The sequence below is a fragment of the Periophthalmus magnuspinnatus genome, chromosome 16 (genome assembly GCF_009829125.3).
Source record: "Periophthalmus magnuspinnatus isolate fPerMag1 chromosome 16, fPerMag1.2.pri, whole genome shotgun sequence".
Taxonomy (NCBI): Eukaryota; Metazoa; Chordata; class Actinopteri; order Gobiiformes; family Gobiidae; genus Periophthalmus; species Periophthalmus magnuspinnatus.
The window spans coordinates 15,743,819-15,769,991 of NC_047141.1; the positions used below are offsets into that span (position 1 = coordinate 15,743,819).

Genomic DNA, 26,173 nt, shown 5'->3' on the forward strand with positions numbered 1-26,173 from the left:
TGAAAAACCTAACAGGAGACGGCTGGTGGGGAAGAAAAAAATAAAAAAAAGGCCACAGCACATCTGTCATCACCTTTACCTACAACCCTGTCTATACATATCTTATGGTACCACAGCTGCTCCCCTTCCTCTCCCTTATCACTTCATCTGCGACACTGCAACCTTTTGCTCGCCCATAAAGGGACAGACGAGAGGGTGGTGGGAGGATGTGTGTACTCTTACCATGGTGGTTAGGATGTACTTGTAAAACGCTGATGTCATCCCGAGCTCTGATGCCTGCAGGAGGGAGAGAGAGAGAAGGAGGGAGGTAGACAGGTAGAAAAATAATGTTAGCAATAAAAGAGTAAAATAAGGAACAGTCAGGTGAACATAATGTGAGATAGAAAGATTGATGGAATGGGCCGTCAGAGGGTACACAGGAGCAGAGGCGGGATAAAAGAGGAAAGCAATAGAATACGTTAATCACAGTTTTAGTTTTTTTTATCATAGGACATTTGGTTAAAGGGCGGACATCTCATACGCAAAAGCTGGCCTGACTCACTGGCTACGGGCAAAGTGTTTCCTGATTCAGCCTCTGTAACATCTGTGCTGCAGCCCACCACAAACATGTCGACTAATGTCTTTAAGAGTGAGAGCGGGTCCCAAGGAGATATGCGGGAAATGCTGTTTTTTACAATGCAGATCCGCTAGGCACTGAATGTAGAAATAAGATGTTAAGGCAATTCCAGTGAGACATTTAGAGTGAGAGGGAATTTTAAGTGCTCATTTTGGATAAACAGAGTGTAAATGATACCAGTGGCAATGAGCACTACGGCACAAATTAAAGCTTTTAGTTTTCGTTTAGAAATGTGCTTCTATGTAATGGTGTTGCAGTATTGGTATAGAAAATGTGCACCATACATTTGCATTACATGAATGAATTGAAAAGAAATCCCAGTGAAACTTGAAAAATATGCCGGCAATATCAATTAAAAAGGGTGGACTTTATATACAGACAAAGCAGAGAGTTGGAAACAGCATGTAAGCATTTCCAACAAGTAAATGTTTCAAGCTACTGTAAAGAATCCACACAAACAAAATGCTCTAATGCAGCTCACACATAGGCATCAAACAGTTAACTCATTATGAAGAAATTGTAAAGAGATATATTAAGCCCTCTATGAAATACAAAATGTTCATGAGTTACCCCAATTAGAATAATAACATTAAACATCCACTGCACTGGAGTGGACCAAGAATCATAGGTCCAAACCAAGCCATGACATTTCTGTATTGTTACATTGCTCATAACTATGATATGGTCTCGCTAGACATCTGAGACATCTGACTATATGAGAAAGTCAGTTAGTCCTGTTGTTTTGATTAAATGCTATTTCACAGCAAGATTAACAGATACTGAAATTTCAAACTCAATTTCAATACTAAGGGATAGACTCAATGCTTAATACCGATTCCAATATCATGATGATGATAAAAAGACAACAATGTCATTTTCACGACTGAATTGTAGTAGTTTATTTTATATTACCAAGAGGTCTCATATCAGATCTATGTGGTCTTATACTTGTTCTGATACAGCTCAAGATCATTCTAAAGTTGTTCAGGAAAGGTTAATTTCTGTCCAGTTGATGTGACTTTTTAGTATGATACTTGTCCAAATGAGCATTATCCCTATCAAACACTGACAAAACTAATCAAAGAAATGTGAGATATATACTATACAGAAGAGAATGGCAAAAGAAAAGCAAGCTGTTGTTGGTTCATTGGTTGGCAACGCTGTGCCTCAGATTTAAACCCTTTATGGCTGTGAGTAAACCCACACACTGTAAACATTCACCATTGCTCTGGCCAAGAATAGTTGGATAAGTGTCAGATCCTTCCCTTTACAGAGGAAAGCAATCAAATTTTCTACACTTGTTAAGTCTCAAACTAACCTTTTTGAGGATGAGGTAGGACACAGAGGCGTTGGCATCGATGATGATGGTGGCCACCTTATCGTCACGGATCTCCTTGAGCAGCGGTGTGGGGTCCATGTTGTCATCCAGCATACGGACTGACAGTGTCTCCCGGGAGATGAGGAAGCGGCGCACCAACTCCTCCAGTCTGAGCAGGCCTGAAACACGGCACAAGCCCATATAAACACCACTCACACACCCCAATGGGAGGACAGTGGGACCCTCCTTCATCCTTGACTGCCCCTATTTCTGTCACTTTATAGGGCGTGATCAACAGTTCATCCAAATGTGTTGGAAATAAGCAAGAGCATTACAGTGGGATTCAACAGTGTGCACTGACTCTGCTCTCTCAGTGAGGCTTTATTCTTTATTCAACATGACCTCTGCCAAGGATACTGTTTTTAGCCCTTGATATTTGTTTTCATGTTTGTAAGCTGGATGAGAAACATTCTTGACATATTGTATTTCAGAGCCATCTGGAAAGCGGCCATACTTCTGGATTAGGAGCAAAATTAATCATTTTGTTGCTGTATACTGTGACGGCATTTGGTCTATAACCCTTTATACTTATGCCAGGGAAGCCGACAATTCTCTGTTTATTCCAGAATAGGTTCCATTTATTTGCACACACAAAGAATTCTTGTGTTTTTACAACAATTGAAAGAAGCACTGAATTTAACAAGGTATTTTTCTAGTTCTGTTACACAAAGATTTTAGGGTTTCACTTGGGTTTTGGAGTGCTGTTTAGTTTAAATAACACACAAGCGTAGCATGCAAGTAGGTGACTGTTTGAAAATGAAGATTTCAGCAAAATGAAAAAACTTAAACAATATAATGACAACGCAAACAACAAACAATTTAGTTGCAAGCAAAAAAAAAGCAGATTTTGTAAATATTTTGTTTTGTCATTCAAAGTGTTGAGTGAACGTGAATTTATTTATTTTTAGATTATGCAAAAAAAAAAAAAAAAAAGTAAAACTCCTGTATTTTTTATTTATTTTTTTATGTCAATGTGAAAAGTACATTTTGCCAGAAAATATTCAGTGTAGCTATAAAAATAGACAACTAACTAATGAACTACTCCTCGCCCGGCTCTCCTCTCCTCGCCCGGCTCTCCTTCTCCTCACCTGGTCTTCCTCCTCCTCGCCTAGCCCTCCTCCGCCCCCCTCCCTTCTCCTCGCCTGGCCGATTTTTCTTGTTTTGTCTGATTTTTCCTGTTGTTTGATTTTCCTGTTTGTTTTTGTGTGTAGGCAGCACGGTGGCTGAGTGGCAACACTCATGCCTCACAGCAAGAAGGTTTGGTTCAATCCCCGGGTCACCCAGGCCTTTCTGGGTGGAGTTTTGCATGTTTCTCCCCGTTTCTGGATGGGTTTCCTTCAGTTACTCCGGTTTCCCCCATCAACCAAAACATGAACACACTTCGAGACAACTGTTGTTGTGATTTTGGGCATTACAAAAATAAAATGAATTGAAATGAATTGAACTAGCACACACTATAACACACAATCATTTTATTAACCAAGACCCTGTTTAATTTACATTACAAAATGTTCTTTTTTATATAACAATTTAAAATTCCATCAACTTGATGTCCTTGTCAAAACCTTTTGGGATGATTGTTTCAATTGTTTTGATTTTGTAACTACACTTATTGCCGTCTTTTAAGGTCACACGCTGAGCTGAGAAAAGAGCTCATATCTGGCATGGTTTGGATTATTGAAGTATTGAGTGCCGCATCATAAATCTCTTGACATCATAAAACACCGGTCTAGACTGATATCCTTTAAAAAATTAATTCACATTTGTTTGGGCAGAGCCAAGAAAAAAAAAAAAAGAAAGAAAAGAAAAGCCTGCTTTGAATGCAATAATAAATGTAGATGAGTCCTGAGCCTTGGCACATACTCTTCCATTATGATGCACTTTCTGTCTAACGTCCAGACTCTTTTACTGTACTATGAATTATACACAATCTCCTCACATGTGGTGTAGATTTTCAGAAAAATAATCAAATAACTGTCAAAGGCTGGATTTCTCAATAATCCATTCATGAGATGGACGGGTACGCACGGACACAGCATGAACGAAATACCCTGCTCAAGAAGATTTGCCCACTTCAAGTGAATTCCTCTTCAAATGGAGTATAACCAATGGCAGTCAAGGCTCACTTGACATCATGCACAAAATAAGTCTTCTCTAGAAAGTCAACCCTGCTGCTCCCTAATTGTAATTCCCTAGTAAAGCACCCCTAGCTATGTAAATAAGTGGAAGTGGGCTGGCATCTAGTGTGAAGGGAGGAGGAGGTAGGAAAAGAGAGAGGTAGAGCACCGGAGCCCTTCAGCAGGAGAAAGCCTCTGTAAGCAGTGGGGTAATCACTGAACCAGGCCAAAACTTTAATTAGTTTGAGGAAGGAGGGAAAAAATCAATGCACTTTCACAGCTTCCTTTCCTCCCCTCACTCACTCTACTATAAGCCCGTAACCTCTCTATCTGCTACCTCTGTGTTTAGTCTCTCTCATTCCTGTCTCCTCCTCAGTCCTCCTCATCCAACCCGCAAAAAAACTGCCTAATCGAATTATGCTCAGAATGTGACCCAGAGACAGACACCCTCAGAACCTTCCCATGTCAAAATATGCAAAAGCTGGCAAATGGTGAATTCATTTTACAAATGCCACTGACCAAATTCTCTGGTCTCTAAATATGTTTTTAATTAAAATGCATTTGGACTGTCTGACTTTTTAACAGGGGCATGATTCTGTCAGAAAACAAAAAACAGACACCATTTGGACACAGAACGCTAAGATGAAGTAAACAAGATGAATATAAGAGAAATAGTGGCACGTATTTTCTGGTGGTGGACCACTGCAGTGCTTATAAAAGACGAGTACACAGAAAATCAATGCAGTACCTAGTGACAGTACATACTGCTTTAAATACAGCATTGGCCACAGTGTCAAGACATGGAAGCCATATAGTAGTTATGGAAGTACTAGTTTCATGGCAGCAGTGACAGTGGTAGTGGTAGTTTTGAGCATTTGTCTTTAATATTGGCTTACTACGATTTCAGTGATCCTGTATTTTCCAGTTTTTAAAAATGTATAAGCCTACAAAAAGACATTTTTCAAATGTTAAAAGTGTCTATTGTCTTACTCTATTTCAAAAGGACCCATGCTAAAATAGTCAAAGGACATATTTTGTCAAAGAACTTCTTATTTTGGGAATGAGATGGAACATAAAATACTGATTGTGACATGAAAAACTCCAGAATTGGCGTTGTCCCTCTGCTGTGCTATAAAAGACCTAGTCAATGATGCACACATGTACATAACGCATTCAAACAAGACATGAAGACAAAGTGATCCCGTACACAGCCTCTCGGAGCCGGGAACAAGCCTGTTGAGTGGCAGTTAGCACCTATCCCGCCGCCATGGCAACCAGCTCCATGGCGATAGATAGCGCAGCCAAGTGGGTCAGAATCTGCGAGAGTGATAACCTTGTAAAGATCACCTTCAAGCCAAATATATTACACAGCGCACACCCCTGCCTCTGCCGCAGTCCTCCGGATGCTAACTATCAGCAAAATCTCCAGCCTCTGATATCTATGAGGACTGAAAGCCTTGAGATGGAACTGCCTCTCATCTAACCATTCAACTCTCCATCAAAACTCTACAAAACATCAGATGCCATTTAAAACATCTTTTTAGTTCAATGAAATAACAACTCCACAAAGAATTGGAAGAAAACTGAGACAGAATCCCAATGAGTGTTTTTGAATACTGGCAAGCTTTTCCATTGTCAAAACTATGTTATCTATTCCGCACACTGGTGGCGAGATGTTTAATTCTGTTATGTGTGTGTAACATGCAGACAGCTACTGGCTTGCTTCCTCTATCCCTCATTTTTCCAGTCATTATTTAACTACATAACGACTCCTTTACTATTTAATTTTGCAAGTGTAGAATGCTGTTTTACTCATAACAGTCAGTACAAGTGCTATAGTCATAATCACGCCAAGCTTTTTGAAATCCCATGACTCTTGATGGTGGGAGTACATAATAAATCAATAATGCAGTCTTTCAAAATGAAAATAAAAAGGACTGGTGACTAAGCCCCAAATCCCCTGTGATGTTAAAGCTCTCTGAATGCCTGGCAAGTTAAGCCAAATATCCCCTATGTTCCTCCAATAGTAGAAGGCATTTCAAAAAAGGGAATATTTATTAAATTGGCTTGGCCTAACAACCCTCTGAGGTGGATAAGAGACGTAGTGAGCGGGGGCATAGGTAATAGAATGGCCGTGGTGTGTGAGCTCTGTTCTGAACTTTGTCTACAGACGGAACTCTGCGACCAGATTGTCAAAATGAGTGTCCAAGAGAAGGGAAAATAGTCATATCCGCACAACAAAAGAGAAATGTATCAACCTTCCCACGCTGGCATCTGCACATAAACAAAAGGAGGCAGTACAGCAGGGAGTACAGTACAGCGCAAAAGACTTGAACTTTTTTTTTTTAAGAAAGGATATGAACAAATGAGCGCTTTACTGTGCAGAGATACAAAATCTTTAAAAGGAAACAAAACTAGACTTCTGCCAAGAACTGATCATAATATCCACATTGATAAAGTCCAGGGTACTAGTGCAGGGGTAAAGGCTATACCTCACAATATAACCTACAAAATTCAAGTATCTAAAATTGGACAAGGATTCCTTAAAACCCGTAACAGCAATCTGGATTCACACCAAAACTAATCATCTTATCCTTGGCCCATTTACTAGCCTTTCCCGGATTTGTTTATAATAAAACTGAAAAATCCATTTATTGAAGCCCTAAGGTTATTCTTTCACACCTCAGAAAACATCCATCCACAGCGCTGTAAATTTAGAGACCTCACTCACCCGGAGTTTCTATTCGACTATGGAAGAGGTGGGTGAACATTTTTTGACTAATTTTAAATTTTAACATCCCACTGGAGAGAAGGAACCCCAAGAAAAGGCCCTCCAGCTGAGGATCAAAGGGAGGACTGGGGAGAGGTGACAATGCAAACCACTGCACCAACCTGGAACCTGCTTGACTTCAAAAATACTTGTAAAGTATGTGGAGTATATCTTACTTATGAGGAAATAACTGTCAGGATTATACCACATGATCAGAGTCCAGGTTGGGCAATGCAGACAAATTATGCTCCCATTCATCCAAGTCCTGGTGGAAGAAATTGAATATTCACATTTTGCAGTATTTTTGCCAAATTTCCGGCAGTGTCCTCGGTTTACCCCAAGGAGTCCATAGAGGTGTCTTTTACAACCATGTTTCCTGTTATTAAATCTACTTTATTTAGATGAATGAATCTGAATTGCCTTGATTTCCTTCATGAGTTTAAAATAGGCCTATACTTAGTAGTTATAGTTGTTCAAGTCTTAAATCTTTCAACATTTTCAAGTTAATATTTAACAAAAATCATCAAAATAGAGATCGTAGAGAGATGTTATGGTGCACCGAATGTGTTTTTATAATAACAAGTTAAATCATAAAGTAGCATCTCTTTCAGTTCAATTTGAGTCAACTGAAATTACATTTGATTATACAGTGTCAAAGCAATCTCCAGGCTATTGATTTTAAAATCCGGGCACAAATTGCTGTGGTTAGTATTTTTTTACTGGTGCTAAATTATTCATAACACAAATGTTATATTTTAAATTGAAGAGTTCACTCACACTCCGCCTTGGCGCACACGAGGCTGGCTGATGGGTAGCTGAAGGATCGCAAGATGGCTCCTATGGCCAGGCTTAAGTCCTCGTTGCTAGGGTACAGCGTCACGGAGGCGAAGCGAAGGTAGGGCAGGCGAGGAGTCTCCTCCGGGCCGATCTTTACATGTGGGATCTGTCATGTGAGGATAGACAAGATTAAACATACACATGCACGCAAACTATATAAGGAAAATCCATTAATGAGTCTGGAGGGTGAAAGATGAGACAAAACGGCAGAAGCAGAGAACAGAGAGACCCGAGGATAAAAGGCTACGGGGGGAAATATAGGAAAAGATCGCTATTAATTATGTGGCTTAGAAAATTCCCAAGACGCTTTTATCATGATATCTAAAGGCAAGATGTGAGCTAGCATTTATTCGGCATAGAGTAATAATGAACTTACTTCCCATGCACTCACCTCTTTTTCTCCACATATATGACTGACAGTTGACCCAGAGGCGGGGCTAGAGGCGGGACCGATGACAGAGACGACGCCTTTGGGTAGAATCTGACACACTGCAACAAAAAAAAAGAGAGAGAGAAAATAAATGAGAATTAGCTATGCAGAGGCATGGGGCTGTATTCTCCCCTGCATTCTGATGACAGAGTTGGCATACAGTAGGCGCAGTGCTGGGGGAGAAGTGTGGAGATTTTAAATTGTGGCATTTAAATTTGAGTTAAGCCCCTGATTCCATTGTAGCTGCGCAATCTGTCTCATTATATGCTGATTTATTTGGAGATAAATACTCGGAGGACTACAGCGGGGCAGCCCACGGGTTGCCTACTGCTATTATTCACTTGTTTAGAACGTCAAGCTTTTTAATGATTTTTAGTTATTATATGTGTGTTTGAACAACGCTGACAGACTGGTAAAGCAAGAGCTGGAAGTGGCGTTCAGACTTGAGAGACTGTTACCTGAATCAGGAAACAATATAACAATGCTTTATCACAGCACATAACTGCAATGAGATGGCTTTTAACTCAATCTTTTTTTTTTTTTTTTCATTTAGGTAAGCTTGAGAGCACAGCATGTATCAGTGGGAGCTCACTAGTTTAAAATCTACAAGCTTAAATTCCCAGCAGATGTGTGAGTGATTAGGAGTGAGAGGAGAAAAGACAGGCTAGTCTCCTGCTCTCTATATACCTGGCTAATTGAGCAGCCTGCTGTTTGTGATGCTGATCAATAAAGCAGAGCTGGAATCATATGACGACTGACAAAGTAACAAGAACAAACTGCCCTTTCCTCCATTTCTATGCTATGTTGAGATTGAGATTATAATCAAATCATCTAGACAAAAGGCAATGGAATCAAATATTATTGCCCTGTATCCATAGTAGTTGTTTTTTGTTTTTGTTTTTTTTTGTTTTGTTTTTTTTGTTTGTTCCTCTAACTCACTGGTACACACAGGACAAGAAAAAAAAGAAAAAAAAACAACAAAACACTTAACAGTCATAGTTAAATATAGTAACACATCCTCCATCCTCCATCCAGGATTAGGAAGCAATTATGGTTGCCATTTGATTCCTATGGCTTCAGTCATCACAAGTCACACAATCAAAGTCATCTTCATCAAAGTGTCTTGCCTATGGACACAATCTCAAGGTTAAGGTACACTTTACTGTCCCCTTAGAGAAATGTGTCTGCTGCATTTGATCCATCCTTTAATGCTGCTGGGGCAACTTGTCAGGAGCAGTGGGCGCCATCTCCAGATCTTGAGCTAAGACTACCACCTATTGTGGTGCAGGTTTTGGATTCGAAGATATTATTTAGAACTAATAAGGACAACTACTCAACTGCTTGAACCACTGTAAACTACAATCCTTTCCAATCCATTAGATTGGAAAGTGAAAAAGTGGCAGCATTTTAGGCATAGTGCATTAATTATAAAACATTAATAGACAGAACCAAAGCAATAGTATCTAGTGCTTGTTGGTATTCATGTGATGGAAGAGGAAACAGGAAAGCATGCTCATCATCTGTCTTTGTTAAAACTCAAGGCTGCCATTTTTAACATACAATTTTAAGTGGTGTGTTTTTTCACTGCTATCTTTGCACAGTTCATTTTCTCAGTGGCTTCCCAATCACAGCAGATCCGCGTCACACTTATTTTGATAGTCATTAAGCTCCACTCGTTTTGGTATATTTGGTTCGGTCTTTTAATTCGTCCCAATTAGTCTTCTTCAGTCCGCACCACTTGTTTCCCTGCGCCCCGCGTGTGATGGAGTGTTCACGTCGGTGGAAGGAAATCTGCTGTGTGCGTTAGATTGGTGTGTGGGAACTGGTGATTAAGTGTGTGCCCAAGCAAGAGGACTGGAGAGGGATGGAGAGAGGCGTGTGGGCTTAGGATATATGTGTGTGTAAACGATGATGAGCGTTTTCCATTCATAAAGACCCCAAGAGCGAATATTCTGTCAGAGCGTCCTGCCCAGTGGTCAAGGGCACGCACAACCCTAACCTTGGAAAAAACACACAGACATTTTGCCGTAGCTTGTAGCAGAGTCCTTGACCTATTAGAACAAGACCAGTACAACAGTGTCTTCTCTCTGCCACTGCTTTTCTTAAAAACAACAGTGCATCAATGCATTTTTATAAGGTGTCTGGCCCATGAGAGCTGTAAAAAAAGATGATTTGATACTATTTGATATCAAAACTAGATACAGTAATCATTTGAAGTATTCATACTGAAAACAATTAGCATAATAGTACAAAGCAACCATTTTAACCATTCTCTGAATAGTTTTAGAATAGTCCTGACTCGCATAAGACAATGGTATTAAAGAAACCTCTAAAAGTGAGCACTGAAAATGAGATTCCATTGTATGTAAAAGAGTGTGATTTATTGTCATTCTGGTATCAACATCGATATAGAGCAATTCCCTTTTAAAATGAGTTTGACATTTCTAGTACAGTACTAGTGCCCAAAGGGTCATGACATTGGTTAGAATTGTACAACTGAATGATATTAGTATTTGAGGATTTGCTAAATTGATGCTCTGCCCACTCACACTTATCAGTGGTGATGTCATACTCACCAAAATTTGATTACTTTTACATTCTAGATAAATAATATTTAAAGTTGCACTTGGCAACTTTTCAACATTTTCAAACCTTCAGGTAAATATAGAGAATACAGTCTCACAAAATATAATAGTTTTTTTTGTCTTCACAAAACCCATACCATCCTATAACAATATTATTTTAATAGGGTGACCTCAGTGGCACCGGCCTTGTTTGAGCTGGCCCGTGTTGCTGAACTGTATTAGTATTTGATGATTTGCTGTTGTCATGGTTTGCCCGCCACACTTTGCCAGCTGTTACTGCAGGGCACTGTTCCACGCTTTTTTAATGAGACAAGCAGAGTGGGCCATTAATGGTCTCCAATGACATGTAACCTAATCAGTGCAAGCACTTACTGGTTCCCAGTCACACCAAACATGCTGGTGTGTCTTTATTCAACTAATTACTGGAAGCTTTAACTAATAGGGTAGCAGCATCCTATACAAAAGAAGTAATTTTGTGTTTATGCTAATATTTGCATTATCACATACTTAATATTACAGAAAGTTATGAACTGCAAAGATAGAGCACTATGACTGTGATCACATCAGCCTGTAATGACCAATGATTAAGCCCATAAAAACAACACCTTTGTTTGGGCATGTGTGTTAAGTCCCACACACTCACAAACTGTTTTGCAAGATATTTTAGATTTTGAGTTGATCTCAGGAGCAAAGGATTGATTTAAAAGAAATTTCTGTAACAAATCAAGAAACAAATCATCAGTCATGAGTCGTTTTGGCATTGGAACTGGATCCAATCACTTTTTCATCATACTTTACCCTTTAAAGGAGACCAAGTGTAATACTGTGGATATGTCCCGCACTCTCCAAGTTGTAGTTTTTCTAAAATAAAGTCTAAATGCATTGCGTTGACCCTGTAAGTACTTTCTAAGAATGCAACCAAGTGAAACCTTATCAAATCTACTTTAAAGGCGCAATTTTACAGTAAATAAAGCTTTGCAACAGTAGGGATAAAGCAATGATTGGTAAAATCAAAATGAATACCACAATCCTGGCCACAAATACTGCATTAAACCAGAACTACAATAAAAGAAGAAAAAAAACTCTTTCTTTATGAAGCCTTGTAGAGAAAAATTATAAATAATCACTGCTCTCAATCTGTAACATGGACTTTAGAAATAGATGAATTTGTATTTTCATACTGACTTTTGTTTTCAGACCCTTCCAGGCCAGCACAACCCACTGTCATCTTGTGTCTGAAATGTGTGGCACACTCACTAGTGTCAGTGGTGTCATACTGAGAGTCTTTCTGCAGCTCGTAGATGTCCACCTCCACTTGGGCTCGAGTGGGACCCTCCATCACACTGTTGATGTTCTCCCGGGCCAAAGCCAGCGCCAGCCGCTCCCCTCGCCCACACACCGACTGGTCATCCAGGATTGCTGCTGCACAGGGGAAACAAACAAACAAGAAAAGAGCAGGCAGAAGGAACCAGGAAGTGAGTGAGTTGCTATAGAGGGGACGCACTTTTCACAATAAGTAAATAGATTCAGGTTGTTGACATCTGAAAACTGATATTTTATATAAAAATGAAAACAAACGTATGTAAAATGTAATGTCATGGATGAAAATACCCTAAATAACTTTAAGATTATGCACATTGGATTTATTGCAGCCACTCTATTTTTTGATGTTTGAGTCATGGCAATGACAAATGTGCCAGCAGACATTTTTGACACTCAAGACGATTTAGATGGAGTAAAATAACAATAAAACATGATGTTTGGCAATGTCACTTCACAAGGGGAGCGCTTTTGAGTTTCATTGCAGTTTGGAGACAAATTTGTTCAAAATGATAGAATGAATGATTGAACAGTGTCTGAGCCATCATTTCATCATTTCATGGTGGTGATACATTTATACCTGATGTTACTTTCTCTTCTTATTTGTCATTTTTATCTAGTAGGTGTTTTTTGTTCTATGTTTTGGTCCAGGTACGATGAGACTCCAGCAAACCAGAGTACGGTGAAGTGCACACTGTGTTGAACACTTACCCATGCGGACAGAAGAGAGGAGAGGGGCTTGACTGAGGGAGCGTGGCGCCATAGTGACTAGCAGAAAGGACAGGAAGTGTGTTGACAGCAGCAGTGCTGGCAGAGCTGGCATCTTCTACTGCTCCTCATGGAGAATGGTCTGCTGGCTGCCTGTACCACCACCTGAGAAGGACAGCCATGCTCTTTATTACTGACTCATGCACACCAATTATATGCACATGTTAGAGAAAAAAAATAACTCCTCAGGAATGCAATACAATACTGATGCCACCACAAAAGAATACATTTTCAGTATATTTATGTCATATATTTTTGTACATTTTAACATAAATTGACTGTAAATATGTTACATGCTTCATTTTTTTACCAAGGAAAAAGAGTCACATGCTGTTCAATACTCGAGTAGAGATGGGTTAATCTTAAACACTAAATTAACCCACAACTGAGCAAACAATATCTACCAACAGTACAAAAATTAAGTGCAAGTGAAAAATTTAAGCAACTTTTTTTACTTGCAATTGTTGTCCACTCTTCCCAGCTCAGAGTGGACTTTACTTTTGAAATTATTTGACAGCCCTGAGGGTAAACATTCATACAGAGCTGTGATATTTACCCTTTACTCATGCATAAGGCTTTCTCATAATAAAACAGACACTGTGCACCGCTCGGGTCTCCTGTGTGCCAGTCTGCCATTTACAAGTGACAGCACTCAGCCTTTAGCGGCTCTACTGAGGCAGTTCAAAGACGAGCATCTCAACAACTGACACACACACAGGCCCGCACTACTGTACTCACATCAGTGGAGTGGCAAGCACACACCAGAACCACCTCCAATGCTTTTCTATCTGACAGAATTCTACACAGCCAACGAGGGGGGCTTTCAATGTACGTACCTCCACCTCCAAACAGAAACAGAGAGCCGACTCCAGAGACCCCATAAGCTAAAAGTGACAGAGACTGACAAGATGACAAGGTGGCAGAGAGGGAGATGAAGGGTGGACAAGGTGAGAACAGAGGAGCGTTGGGTGATGAGCAGACAGGGTAGTGGCAGGGTGCTGGAGGGCGGAGTCTGAAAGGCTACTCAAAGAGAGGAGCTAGGGAGTGAGGGTGCTGACCAGGGAACATTTCAATCTCCCCAGACTGAAACAGGGCAGGTTTGACAGTTTGGAAAAAGCCAGTTCATGGCCTTTCATTGACCCAGGGAGATGGAGGGATACACTTTGACCCTTGACAAGTGCTTAGGCGTAGACTGGAGAAGACATAGTATGTTACATGTGCGTGCATGAGTTTTGTTTTTTTTTGCTATTTAAGAGGGTAATTTTTGATGTAATTTTGTAATTCTTTAAAAATGTACTTTAATTATCTGTTAGAGAACTGTAGATTGGAAATAAAGTAATGTGGCTACTGTTGTGGACGCACTAGTACCTGGTACTCCCAATGGTCCCCCATTCCAGTATTAACCAGGTCTGACCCTGCTTAGTTTCTGGGATCAGATGAGATCAGGCTTTGTCAAGGTGATATGATCGCTGTACTTATTACTTTGTGGGTAACTACATAGTATTAGAGAAAACCTTTTCACATCTTAAGATAGGAAAAAGGGCTTAAAGAGGGGTATTACACTTCTATGGGGTATTTGCTAACACATAATACATCTAGATCATAATGTTACCTTTTATATTCTTGAAAATACTACAATATGTTCGCCAAAAACAACAAATTATCATGTTTAATAAGTTTCACTTTTGTTTTTGACACTTTGAATCTACCCTCCCTTTGCTCTCTGCACTTAGTCACTTCTCAGAGCACTATCACATTATTTGCATAATACCCCCTCTTTAAGAGAGGGCGTGCACTCAGCTAGCTTTAAAAGGATGAAATACCCTACTCGCACTCTTACTTACATTACCAATGGCCAGGCAAATCATGTACATAGATGAGAAGCCCTCTTAAATAAGCTGTAGCTACAGGATGCTCTCATAAAGGCACATACACACAGAAATTAAGAGTTCATATATACAATTATAGTGAATACAAATTTGGCATATAAAATATAAATCTGAAATGGATTTAGAAGAAAGTACTGATAACTTACCAAAATAAATACATTTCAACACATACACTAAGACAAAAAAGACACACTGTAGCCCATAGGTACAGCAGCATGATATTACAAACAGACAATATATGCCTCTCTTTGTTTGTAAAAATTGTCATAGTCGCCTCATCTGGGGGAGGAAGGACCAAGCTAACTACATATTATCCCAAAAATGATTTATAGAACTTAGAAAGAAAAAACTTTACAAAAACCAACAGAGAAAGACAACCATTCACTTACACATTTATAACCAGAACCAGTTTATGACCTTCTATTAACATGGGCTGCTTTAAAAACTGAAAGATAACATTTGACCCCAGACAAGAGCTCTGGGAGTGCACTGAAGAAGGCATATATACTATGGCATGTGCTGTTTCTTTTACTTGTATGTACACATCAAAGAAAGATGCCCACGAGACGCACGCTGCCAGTCAGAGAGCGGCACTGCTTTTTTTTTCATTTTGTTTCTTCCCACTCCAACCTTTCCGGCGCCTTTTTGTCTTTGATGCTACGGCACGTACAATCCCGCGCTTTGAACCTCTCGGTGCAACTGACAAATCCAACTTTCTCCACCCATTTCTACTCCTCCTCGTTCCTTGCAATTACTGACCATCCTTTCCATCTCATTCTTGGGTTGGCCGTGTCGAAGGGTGGGCTAGCATACGAGCGGACATATTGGTAAGGCTAACGGCGTGTACCATGCTGAGTGCATGGCTAGGCTGTGCTCATTATTAGTGTGGTGGCTCAAAGTAAACAGCTTTCTGTATGTCTGAAAACAACTGGATAACAGGCATGTTGTGGGTACAGCTTTCATTCTTTATTTTATTATTATTTTCTTTATATATATATATATATATATATATATATATATATATATATATATATATATATATATATATATATATATATATATATATGATGTTCAATACATTATATATATATATATATATATATATATATATATATATATATATATATATATATATATATATATATATATATATATATATATATATATATATATATATATATATATATATATATATATATATATATATATATATATATATATATATATATATATATATATATATATATATATATATATATATATGATGTTCAATACATTAAAAGACGGTGCAAAAGGGAGATAATGGGAATAGTTAAGGATGATTATTCTGGACACGTGGAGAGACCAAGCCAACCAAACATTATATTGGAATGGAAATAGCCAATCTATTTACATACTGTCTCAACATGTTTTTGTTTGTTTGTTCTTCAGTAAAGGACAAAGTATTAGAACATTCCCCATATACTAAGAGGTATAGCCTTGATGTGTTATGGTATAAACAGTAAGACAGAAATCTCTTGGGAGGGTTTTATTAAGAGTCATTTTTCTATTTTACTGTCAGTGCTACACGGTTCTTTTACAGGGCAGCGACAAAGAAACCATTACAGAAAGAGAAGGAGGGGAAATTAAGCTATCCCTACTAGTCAGATGCAGCTCTAATTAGTGCACACAGTAGCCAAAAGATATGACATATTAAAAACAATGGTATTTTTTGCCCAAAGCTTCCATCTGCACATTTATAGGACAATGTAAAATCATGTTTTGGAAGCAAATCTATAAATATTTTTAGATCTGAACTGTAAAATTAGGACACCACAGTAAGTTGTAGGAAAACATATCTGTGCTCACCATATCCCAGATGAGCTATGCACTTTCTGTTTAATTTCGGTTTGCAGATGGGACTTCACTCTGCCATACATGTTAATATTAGTCCATAGGAAAATGTTCCAGAGAACGGCATTAAACTTAATTATCTTATCTAATTATGTTACAAAACATTAAAAACCTGGACTCTTACTGTACGTGGGGTCTCCTCTTCTTAAAACGACACTACCTTGTATCCATGGAGATAACTGTGTTTTTTGTCATACTGTTAAACACTCCAGAGAAAACATTCCAGAGAAAGCAATAACATCTCCATAGAAACAAGCAGGTGGTAGACCCTCTGCAGGTTACATAACCTTTGATCATTCTGTTAATCAATCAAACGATGAAGTTTGCTATTTTAGACTCCAAGAGAGACATATACGCACCGCTAGGTTATTGTACACCATGCTAGTCCATTACAAGACTCCATACATAACGTCGTCTATTTACGTCTGTCTTTTGTGGTGTGTACGGGGAGTGCGGGCCTGTTTATCCCGGGGCAGGTCTGGGTCTTGCCTTGTGTGTGAGCGTGATGGCATATCGATCGAGCCCCCGGCTGGAGTGGCGGGCCCTCAGGTGCAGTCAATCAAAACAATTGGGAGCCTATCATGGCAGCGCGGCGTTTGGCGAGGGGCCTTCTGATTGGCTATTACCAGGAAGCAGATTGGTGTGATGATGAATAAGATCCTAACCTGGGCCCATGCCTTCATCAATGATGGGATGAAACTGCCGCCTATTTCATTGTTATTGAGAGCTATCGACAGCATTAGACAGAGAAGATTACAGCGTTCCTACTCGCGTGGGGAGAAGCCGCGGTGAGAAATAAGAAGAATGGATGAGAAAAGAATGGGTAGAGGAATAGTCTATGGACGAAGAGGAAATAAAGGAACAAAATTGAATACAGAGGAGAGAATGAAAAGTGTTTGAGTGGAAGTAAAGAGGCAGAGGAAGAAACAAGGAGTGCAGCTCAGTAACTAAGTACATTTACTCAAGAGACTGACACTAATTTATTGCTATTGGTACTCCTACACAAATATCATCTCCCACATTTCTCCCTCTCTGCTGCTACATGCCATCTCGTGTGTAATTGGCTGGATTAAAACATACACAGAAAATAAAAATTAACTGTTGCTGCTGCAGAGTTCTCCACATGGCTTATTTAAATTATCTTCAGTTCTGCTCTGACTAAATTTAAGCAAAAGAGAAAAAATATTGAACGTGTTAAATGTATTCAATATCAGGTGTACAGATGTTGTCCAAATGTCAATGGGCTGGCTCTGATTGTGGTCTGAAATGGATTTTCCTGTGTTTAACATTCTAATTGTATTCATTGGCCCTAAATGTGTAAATGAGTCTTGTGGGAGCAATTCTCTGAAAAGATTTAATTTTGCATTGTTGTTGGAAGATGTTTCAACTGTATTGCAATTGTTTTGTGAATGACCACAAAGGCATTATCATCAGAGCTGAAGCACAACACAGAAAATTATATAAACACTTCACCTAGGCACTAAATCATAATTGTGCAGAATTGTGAGTTATTTTTAGAAATGCAAATCAAACATGCCAGAGGTTGTGAAATCTGAATAGTTTGAAATCACATGATTGTGGAATGCTTGAGTTTGGAGCCAGGCTTAGGCAAACTGCTGTTTGGGAAATAGACTGGCAGGGACACACTGACATTGGAGAATCAGAAGGCAGTGAGATCAGATGCTTACAGAGATAAATATGATTGCTACACTGAAATGCTTTTACACCACATTTTATAAACTTTTCCACAATTAATGTCATCCAAAAAGAGCATGACGACCATTTCAACAATGGTAACTTTTGATTATACAGCCTTGCAACAGTCTGATGGATCAGCATGCCCCAATCAAGTGTTCTTTTCATAAGCAAACAGGGCCTAAATGCTAACGCAATCTCAGTGTAACAGCAAACACATTTGTCAAAATCAATATTAATGCAATCATTGCAGTCTTTGGTTTGTAATTCTATTGTGTCTATTAAAGTGTATAGCTGCATTTGGAAGCTACATGAGCAGCATGCAAACTGCAAATAGAGCCCTTACCTTACCTTTAGTCTTACCTTAACAAACTACGTGGCATTGCTATAAATGGCTATAGTTTTCATTGTTCATTGTGCTCTGAAAAGAAAGTCCCTTTCAGCTTTTTCTAGTTTAGGGAAAACCAATACCACCCACTCTACATTAAAATGTTAAAAAGATGCAGAAATTATAGTTCAACTATAACTCACTTAACAAAAAAACAAAAAACAAAACTAAATAAAAAAAAAAACAGTTTGCACAAAGCCCTTTCTCAGCTTATTTGTACCAAGCTGTGCCTTACTGACCTGACTGGTAGTGTATCAGCCACTGCAGCCAGTAAAGAAAATGAGCCTATGGAAACACAATTGAAAGTAAAAGTAACAACCAAGAGAAACATGCTAGTCTTTAAATTAGACAAGCTAGATTTAGATACAGCCCTGAAAATATTTAGCAAAAAATACATTTACAAGATTATGTAGGTATCACAGATGGTATTACTATTGTCAATAAAACACTACATTGCAGGAGACTTGAATTACAAAGTACAAGGGGAAGATAGAGACTCTGCTATAAAACATTGAAGATGAGATTTCAGTGCAGTGGAGACAAATAGTACCATGGACAGCAACCAACTACGCTTGAAAAATACAGTCCTCATATGAGTGTTTTACCAAGACATTGAGTTATATTACAGACTGACAGGTCCTAGATTGACATAGAGGCAGTATTTCAGTCTTTTATAAGATTAAGATTACATTTAGTAATATAAACCAGAACTTTATTTTCTACAGGGAATAAGTTTGTCTCAACACAACAGTAGTAAAACATTCAGCATCAACACAATATGGTAGCAGTATCCATGTGAGCTTCGAAACACATTGCATTATGTTTCACTACTAAAATGTGTATTTTACTGCTTTAGAGTAAAAGCATATAGGAAATGGTTAAGTGGCAAGCAATTTATGTTTTCCTAAAATGTCCTATGTATGTCCAAAATGTCAAATTGAATACATGACATATGGCATTGATCAGTGACAGACTATACATTAGAAAATCTTCTAAATTAGGTTAATTACAAAAGCCAGTGTTAATGAGACAATACAATAGACAGTGTTAGCAGTCATTTACAGTCAATAGTATCGTGGTATAAGTAAACCTCAGCCAGCAGCAGAGACTACAGAGCCGTGAGCATTGTGGACAGCAACACAGACAGGATGCAACGTAGTGATGACACTGTAGCACACACTGTGTTTGTAATCCGGGCCTATGTCTGGCTGCTGTATTATGGACTGTGCTGGGGACTACAGTGAGAGGGAGTCTCTGTAGCGGTTGGGTGTCAGTCTGCGGGGAGCAGCAGCTATGAGAGGCCCGAGAGGAGCCAGACTAGACTGAACAGTGCTCCGAGCCCCCCTCTGCTCACTTTCATTCTGCACCCTGCTGTAAGTCACCCCACATGCTGGCACTGCCGAGAAATACACAACGGCAGAAATACATAAATATCCCAGGCGACTGTGTAGAATCTGTGGATGTGTGTGTGCAGCATGGAGCATAAAAGACAGAAGGGAGAGTTAGAGAGGGGACAGCAGCCCGGTAAGAGATTTAGCTTTACGGTGCGGGTGCATTCATCTTAAGTTTGTTTATGGTATGTAGATTAGTGTGGGCGAGTACTTACCACATTGCGGGGACTAAAATCACAGTATACATGCTCACATCATGGAGACTTGCCTCCTATATGGGGAGAAGAACCAGGTTCCCATGACATAAAACCTTTATTATTAGATCAACAACACGTTTTTAAGTGCATATATGGGTTAAATAGGTCACGTTTACGGTTTAGTTTAAGGTTAGGCTAGTAGCGACAATAGTTGAGGTTAGGATTTGGCTGCAGGAAATTAAGCTAAGTCAACGTAATATCACCAAAAAGCATAGAAACCCAATGGAGTGTGTGTGTGTGTGTGAGAGAGAGAGAGAGAGAGGACTTCGCTGTTTGCTTATAATGTCTGTAGTGCCTATTATAAAAGAGAAAAAGCATAAAATCAGTGATCTTAATTATCCAGAGGGAGTGTGAGGGGAGAGGATGGGAGGGCTGTAGTAGGCTTGGGCAACTGGGAAAAAGGAATGCGAGGCGATATTGGCTTGGCAGAGAGCAATGGAAGGATGTATATAGGAGGGGAAATGGGCTGGGATGAGGGAATGCTAGCCCCGAGGCACAGGAGGCGAAGAGGGACAGGGTGTAACAGGGGGGAGGTCGGATGAGCGATGGCACAAGGGGAAAGAGAAAGAGAGAGGGAGGGAAACAGCTCAAGGGTGCTGAGGAGGGGGTCTGGCAAATCATTTGCTTTTTTCACTGTTGCCTTATTGTATGACACAAGAATATTTGACAGTTATCATAATGGACGGATGAATCATTCCCATAATTACGTTTGTGAATGTTGTGGCTTCTCTGGCTGGTTGGAAGATCCTACTAGCTGTTATTACCAGTCCAAATTCTTATTTTGCTCCTTTTTCTTTTAATTTATCAACCATGTTGGCCAGCACTCCAATAAGCAGGTCTACTGTATCAGAGTGGGTAACCCTGGCAGGGACAAAAGCACTCATGTGTGTATGTATGTGTGTATGTGTGTGTCACATGAGCGGGAAGTACAAAGGACCTATGGTAGTCAATTTCGCAGAAGTGTTTCATACTTCCCTAATATCAAAGCAACCATGTCACATTGACTCAGCAGTTTCCCTACACCCCCATTCCATTCCTCCTTCTAATGTGTGCTCTCACTATTATTGCCTTTTACTATTACCCTTTCCAACAAGGCAGTTTGGCGGCAGGTCTGCAGAAATTATCTAATTTCAACTGCCTTTTGAATCCTTGAGACAGAAAAAAGAACTAGCTCCCGAACAGAAAAGTGGCATTTTGCTGAGGTAAAACTAAGTCCTTGGCTGAACTTTTCAACTACAGTACAGTATCTTGGTGAGAATATTCGTCAATTTATAAACTGTAGCATGGATCTTTTGAGTATTACAAGCTACCAAAGGTTAATGTGTTTACATTATAAATGGCTAAAACATTGCTGTAACAATATAGAGGACAAAAAGCACAACATTGGGAGTATGCAAAAACGTACAAGTCAAAAAAAGAATTCACATAAACATATCTGTTCCTTTCTTACCCCAAAGCTAACTGTAAAAGTGAATACAGGTTTGTATAAAGTGAAACCAACTAAAACATGGAGACAAACATTTAAGCCACACCAGCTCCTGAGAGGCTCCAGAACTTTCCAAACTTAATGTCACCTATTCCCAAGTTCTTATTACATTCATGTCACCAGCCTTTTTTGTACACCTCAGTTCTTGTTTACTATGCTTTACCTGGTCTACAAGGCTTTTCCTCTGCGGCACATGAGGATTTGTTTTTAAAAGCAGCAGGCTCACAATTCTGAACAAAAATGATTTATTTATAAGTTGCTTCTCCAACTGAAAAAAAAATAAAATAAAACTGCATAAAGCAGTTGAGCTCTAAATGTAGGGGTTATGGGTAAGGTTAATTACTCCATTGAAGTCAATTGAAAAGAGTAATTAATCTAAATGCAAACAAGTATATTTACTCATCACTAAATGGCTGTCCAGTGCAGTGAATGGTGAAAAAGACACAAGTTTGTATTAGATTATCCTCTTTTCACATCCAGTCCCAATAATAAGCAACACCAAAATCTGTTGTCTAGCATTAGCAGCACCCACAACGACAGCTAAGCGGCCATTCCTTCTATTAAAATATAACACATCACCCATGTGCCACAGTAAAATAGCAATATATCTGCTCTAGAGAGTATAAACAATGAACACAATTGAGCAAAATTACCAAGAGAGCAAATTAGTAAGTGAAGAACTGTTCCTATCAGGCAGGATACATAAGGACACACAAAGCTCCAACTCACCAAATAAAACATGTGCTTATACTGTATATCCTTATACATTTTAAAGGGTCAGCCTACACATTTGTCTGCCCACAGACATTTAGTGAGTTTTAACCAGACCAGTAATAATGTTGTATGTAGAACAGAATACAATGAATTATTCATTTAAAGTTAACTTTGTTTTATTAAACAGTATAAAATGTATAGATATACGTGTACATGTAAACAGCAATCTGAATCCTAAACAAAATATACAATTTTACACTTCATTAATTGATTCAAATTGAGACATCCAGGAATAAGATATAAGCTGACATTTCTCTACCAACCAGAGCTTTATCAGGTCTTGTGTTGGTGACAGTGACTCCCACTTGATGTAGCGGCGGGTGGTGACGTTTTAGTGGCGTCAAACCAAAACCTTCCAGCTCTCTCACACCTGGGACAGAGTTGTATAAAGGATGCCTTTTTTGGTGATGTCACTAAAACGTCACACCCCCCACTGCTACAGCTACATCTAGTGGGACATGGGAGGGTCATCAACACAAGCCCTGATGAAGCTACCTGGTTAGTTAAACTTCATGATCGATTTTATACCGCACTGAAATGTTTACTGAAGTGCCTAAATAATAATAATAAATAATGATTTATGAACGTATATGAAGGTATAATACACCTTATTTTGTATTTTAAATTAATTAAAGTTGGCCCGGGCATCTGCTCAGGATGCCTCCTGGACGCCTCCCTAGGGAGGTGTTCTGGGCATGTCCCACCAGGAGGAGGCCCCGGGGAAGACCCAGGATACGCTGGAGGGACTATGTCTCTCGGCTGGCCTGGGAATGCCTTGGGGTCCCACCGGAGGAGCTGGAGGACGTGTCCGGGGTGAGGGAAGTCTGGGAGTCCCTGCTTAGACTGCTGCCCCCGCGACCCGGCCCCGGATAAGTGGAAGAAAATGGATGGATGGATGGATGGATAATTAAAGTTGTCCTCAAAACCAGGTGAACAAGTTGGATGGTATAGTTTAAAGAGAAACATGGGTCACAATAGCGGGACAGTTTTTGGACATGAAATCTAATGGGACAACAGCTCAGACAGCGATACGACTGCAGCACCTTTGGGACTGAGACCTGGTGTCAACTGAAGCACGGCACACTGGAGCTTTTCAAAAAGAAAGATATAGAGCACCAGACACGATTTGTCGAGTAAAAATAAGTTGTTGCATTTTCTGTCGCTGCCATGGATACTTTGATATTTCCTTCACTTTACAGCCTGCTGCAAATTAGGATATCAAATACAAAATATTAAAATAGCACATGTGAAATTTTGTTTACATTTATGTCAAAAGACAAAAAAAAAAAAAAAAAAACTTTCTTCATTTCAAAAACACAGGAAAAGTAAGAGCTTCACTGACACAGGTGCTCCTCAAGGTCAAGGCTTGAAAACTAGCAAACAGTGAAAATGTCCACGCTTGTACTATAAAAACGTACTGTTAAAAAGCTGTCAAAAAGGTCAAGGTGACACAGCTGTTGTGCCTTGATGTGTTGGCTTCTCCCATACAACTAATAAAGGACTTTTACCTAATCACCAACAGAGTGCCTCAGATTTTTTCACAGCTTTTCAACTTTTGCCATAGTAAGTTACAGGCATGGTAATTTTCAATGTTTTCTTTCCTCCTTTTACTTTTGTTGTGCTCAGCTGCAGAAAACAACGTCACAAACTGAACTAAAAGTTAGGAAATACGGCTCAAATTGAAAACGGAATAAAGAAGTTAAAGGAAAAATAGAAGCCGGGAAAAGGTGCATTGAAATAAAGTCTGAGAACTTTTTGAAGACAAACACATTTAACCTGTAACAAAATGAATACAATAGAAAAAGGAATGACACACACATTAATAACTTTAACTAATAACATTCTGAAAAGTCGTCTTTGTCATCCCAAATGAGCAACACTTAATAATAGCAGTTCTGTGTTTAATTTAATTTTTATCTCAAGGCATAATTCAACTACTGTGACTGATGATGAATGCTGATGAATGCACACTTACATTGAATAAGTGGCTCTGTTTTGTGCTGTTATTGCATCCATCCAGCTTTTTCAGTTGTGATATGATGTTGATATTGATATTTTGGATTTAAGTATCTCCTGATAATAACCAGTACCAGAGCAAACACTGGAAATAACATTACTTTAACCAAGCACCAATGATTTATGACGAAACTGCTTTGAATGTCTTATGTAACTGTAATGACGCCCTTCAAGTTGTTAAAGAACATTATGAGGCATTTGGGGCTAACAGCAGCCAATCATCGTGGAACAGATATCCGTTTCAATTCAGTTTATTTCAATCCATTTTATTTTTTCCAAACTGTTGATTTAAAACCTTGAGGAGAATCACAGTGAAGGTACAACAACGTGTCGCACCAATATTCAATACCAGTATCGGCACGTCCCATGAGCAAAATGTCTGCCTTTTCCATCTGGTACTTTCATAAAAATGTTGAGAAAATTCACAAATGTTGAGCCTGATCATTTCGTATAGTGCCTAAGTCTCGGCACTTTCATCCCCATTGGACGCGGGTAAATTCTGGCCACAGAGTTCTCCTTGACAAAGGCCTTAAGTGGGTGAAACGGCTCTGCTTTGGGGGAACCACTGGAGCTCCTGCCACACTGTCACATCTGAGCATGTCACGCACGATCCGCCTCTCCAGGAAGGTTCAAGGATTGTCATGTCAGGGCCTGTTTACCAGTCAGCTTGTGCACCCGCTTTGTTCTGCTACATCTGCGTCCCTCGTCGCATGACTGTGTTAGTGTTTGTTTGCATTGAAGCCCAAGTGAACAAAATATACACAAGCCACCCACAGCTCAGATGGGTGCACGTGGCTCAGGCTGGGGGGTGTAGGGGGGAGGGGGAAGCTGAGTGCACAGTTTTGACTAAAGATGTGTAAGTAGGGTGCTTACTCACTGTGCGAGTCTTACCACAACAAAATGGCGTCGTCATCAGTTATTATTTATGAATGCTATAAAGAGGTTATTCAAAATTTACACTGACTTAAATCGGAAAAGATCATGCAAATATATTTCTCCATTTTTTAAGTACTAATTTGTAGCTAACTGTAGGCAACGTTCAGTGTTGATGTATACACCAATCAATAGGAGCGCTACTATTATGAAGCTCAGAGAAAACATATATTCCTAAAGTCAATAGTCATCACAACACACTATTGGTGCTGAAGAAATAATCAAAAGAAACTTCACTTTCTTACGTTTGTTTGCACTATACATAACTCTTCTAACTAAACTGAATATTTAATAACTAAATATTGTGTCCACATCTAAAATGCAACATACCCTGAACCCTTGATACTGACCAGCACTAAAGCAAGAGATCTTCTACTTAAATACGAGGTTCTATATATATTTCACACTTGTAAAAACTACTCAGTACACAGTGTTTACAGCATTCTCCCATAGACTGTGTTTGCCTTTAGATAAGTTGGGTGTCAAGGCAATTGGACCAGCATAACATCCAGAGAGAGGTGGGAGCTATCTCAAAACTGTTCTAAAATAATCAAAAAGAGCTATAAGAAAAAAATAAAAAAATAAATAAACCTTGCAGCATACTCTTCCAAACAAGGGTACATTCATGCA

At 39.2% G+C, this 26,173-nt stretch overlaps 1 protein-coding gene across 2 annotated transcripts in view; it reads right to left on the reverse strand.

The window, feature by feature from the left end:
- Nucleotides 1-26,173, reverse strand: part of grik5 (glutamate receptor, ionotropic, kainate 5) — a 108,038-nt gene that overhangs the window by 23,116 nt on the left and 58,749 nt on the right. For both annotated transcript variants that reach the window (XM_055227601.1, XM_033980801.2), the window contains 6 exons: nt 12,765-12,926; nt 11,991-12,155; nt 8,110-8,207; nt 7,659-7,824; nt 1,935-2,113; nt 223-276 (listed from right to left, as the gene is read on the reverse strand). In XM_055227601.1, the coding sequence (XP_055083576.1) occupies nt 223-276; nt 1,935-2,113; nt 7,659-7,824; nt 8,110-8,207; nt 11,991-12,155; nt 12,765-12,876 (774 nt within the window). In that variant the 5' untranslated portion in view covers nt 12,877-12,926. The remainder of the gene's footprint in view (nt 1-222; nt 277-1,934; nt 2,114-7,658; nt 7,825-8,109; nt 8,208-11,990; nt 12,156-12,764; nt 12,927-26,173) is intronic.